The following is a 2,809-nucleotide window of genomic DNA, read 5'->3' as shown; positions in this document are numbered from 1 at the left end:
CTTTTGAAAATCTTCATTTTATGCAGATCGCAGATACTGTTTTTTTAAGGAAGAGAAATTGCTGTCAATGTAAATGAATACAAGAACAAACTATTGAAAACACCAAAGAGTCTCTACACACTGGCATCATCGGTAACTTTTTGCACAATGTACCTTTGATCAAAGTTATGGCTAAAGCCAAAAGTTAAAAGCTATCACCAAAGCCAAATCTAAGCCTGAGAGACCTAGAGCCAGTCACTCAACAGACAATTACTAAACCAAGTTCAAGTGAGAAATCTAATAAAATCAACTGATACCTTTTGGAACTTCCGCGAAAACCATGCGCGAATAACACTACTTAGACACTAATGACTAATGATGTTAATCGCTAGGCATAAAAATGTACAATCTCAAAATGAGGAATGCAGGCAATAAACTTTTAGCTTTCAATAGCTTAATCTACATTGTATAGTTATGCAGATACGAGAGAACTAATAACAGATATATAAACGCTTGTCTATACATTCGACAAGATGCCTATAAATTGTTGAGGGAAACAAATCATTAGATACAACTGTTGTTGAAGAACCTGCTAATTTTTACCTTAGCTTGTCCTGATCAAAGCTAGCATTTATAAGAGCACGAGCTGCTGCAACCACCCGACAACCGCCAAGGCTACAACACAAGCAATGAGTACAGGAATATAAGTCATTTTCGTAGCAGATGAGATGCCAGTCAGAAAATAACTTGTCGAAAAATGAGATTCCAAAATTTGTATGACTGATTTTAGTCTGAAATCTCCAGCAAACAACTAAACATCGTTGTTCAAACTATATCACAGTAAATTTGGCTGAATATGCATGTGATCAAAATCAGAAAGTTGAAATCGTCCAATTTCAAAGTTTTCCCTTTGCTCGGCCGTGGAATATTTCATATACGTTACATGTCTGTATTTTGATGCTTTGACCATGGCACAATAGTAGCCGTCCGAGTATTGAGCGTGGGAATATGGCTCACAATTAATATGGAACTAGGCCAACGATATAATTCAAAATCAGACAAATGTTCGCTGCCTATTTATGTGATGTTGTATGCACACTTTATGCGTTTTAACCGAAGTCTAGTAACATCACAGATCGTTCAAGATTTTCTTGATGTATACAGTTGCCGCATTCACCACTTAGTTGGAAGTTATCTCATTGGCTTATGTTTCCGAACAATAAGGCGGATCAAAATCATGAGCTTCAAAAGGCTCGTGCTCAAAAACTTCACGCGCTTGTCCGGTTGGAATGTGCGAGACAGTTGCCACACGCGCCACGGCCAATGATCGGCCTTCATGCAAGTGTATAATTGAAACAGGATTGATCTTCGTGGTTAATTACAAGTATTTGAACTTCCCTAATGCAGCATGCTAAGAACATGACTAAGATGGGGAACCTTTCGAACACAGGTGCTTGGAAATGCTCTACTCGTGAAGATGTAGAATGTCTCGTGCAAAAGAAAGGAACTTTAACAAAATTTCACGCATAAGATACCAATAAAAATCAACTAGTGACCCATTGTTGAAATGAAAGTAAATCGTTTATCTACCTGTTTCCTCCTCCTTTGATCACATGAGCAGCAGTAGTGACTTTAGTAAAATCCACATTCCTTGCTTCCCTGGAAACGATCAAATACATCCATGGATTATCATCGACCAAAGAGCCAGAAAAGAAAAAAACCTCAGAGCACACAACCGTCGCAGTCGAAAAAAATTGAAGTTTACAGAAGGTCAGCCAGATCTCTCATGCTGTTGTGACCGTCGCTCAAGAAAGAGTTGATGAGATCCATCATGAAATTCGGAGGATTTTCTCCGGTCTGCACTTTCCTGGTCTCCTCATACTCTCCATCCATGATACCCTAGACAGATCGTAAAAATGGAGACGCGAACTGTCAACTCTCAAAGAGAAGAAACAACTATCAAAAGTACAAAAACTTTGTAAGATCTTCTGTAATAGAGGAAACACCAAGCTAATTCTCCAACTCAGAAAAGGAATTGAAAAAACCACGTTCATCTTCCCTTCATAATCTATACCAAAACCCTCCATCCGAAACAAAATCATTTCGCAATGGCGCAACACAATATAAGATATCAAATGAAATAATTTTACGGGTGGTCTGGTGGACAAAACCAAGTGATGCTCATCTATGAGAAATTGGCTGCATTTCTGTACAAAAGAGACGGTCAAGGTGGACTGCATAATCATGCATTTAAAAAGACTGAGATAAGACGATCAAAAGCTATTATCGGCTTAAAGTGGGCTTGTTCCTTGTTAAGGAAATGAAAAAGGACAGTCGCTTCTTTGCAAGGCAAAACACATCAAATCTAAACATGTAGATGACTGATCTAGCGAAAAGAGCGATGCTACGGAGATGAATATATAGGAGCGCTCACCTCGTTCTTCAAGCTGTCAATGTAGTTCTGGAGCCTTTGTTGAGCCATTTTCTTCTTCTTTTTTTCACACAAAGGGAACTAGAGAGATGAAGCAGGCAAAGAAAATTAGGAGAGATTCAAAGTTGGGGGTTATATGGGGAAGCTTGACATTACCAGGCTTTCGGTTTTGGCCCTAGACCGAAAAAGCGATATAGAGTCAAATACGTGTTGAATTCCAACAAAGTATTCAATGAGGGTGATAAGAGTGCCCGAACACATCGAATATCATCGGATCACATGGAAACCCACGCAAGTTCCCGTTGTTTTTAGTGGTCAGATGCATTTTGTCGCACCCATCTGCACAAGAACCGAGATGGATTATATATCCCAATTCCTCACGGAGCATCAGTTGGGAAA

General features: G+C 39.1%; 1 protein-coding gene across 1 annotated transcript; it reads right to left on the bottom strand.

The window, feature by feature from the left end:
- Nucleotides 1-425: 425 nt before the first annotated feature.
- On the bottom strand, nt 426-2,519 carry LOC125316325. Its single transcript, XM_048284345.1, has 5 exons — nt 2,414-2,519; nt 1,745-1,878; nt 1,570-1,638; nt 583-654; nt 426-438 (listed from the first exon to the last, which is right to left on the bottom strand). Exons 1-5 carry the CDS (start codon nt 2,459-2,461, stop codon nt 426-428), a joined length of 336 nt encoding a protein of 111 aa, XP_048140302.1. The 5' UTR covers nt 2,462-2,519.
- Between the last annotated feature and the right edge of the window lie 290 nt (nt 2,520-2,809).

The sequence above is a fragment of the Rhodamnia argentea genome, chromosome 8 (assembly GCF_020921035.1).
Source record: "Rhodamnia argentea isolate NSW1041297 chromosome 8, ASM2092103v1, whole genome shotgun sequence".
NCBI lineage: Eukaryota > Viridiplantae > Streptophyta > Magnoliopsida > Myrtales > Myrtaceae > Rhodamnia > Rhodamnia argentea.
Note: the sequence above shows the minus strand (reverse complement) of the source record. Positions and strands in the feature narration are given on the sequence as shown.

Bases quoted from the DNA above. Each gene is read 5' to 3' on its own strand.
- LOC125316325 (XM_048284345.1), bottom strand. From the start codon at position 2,461: ATGGCTCAACAAAGGCTCCAGAACTACATTGACAGCTTGAAGAACGAG. The intron at 1,879-2,413 runs GTGAGCGCTCCT...CGATCTGTCTAG, and splicing joins TTGACAGCTTGAAGAACGAG to GGTATCATGGATGGAGAGTA. The intron at 655-1,569 runs GTAGATAAACGA...CTTGTGTTGTAG, and splicing joins ATCAAAGGAGGAGGAAACAG to CCTTGGCGGTTGTCGGGTGG.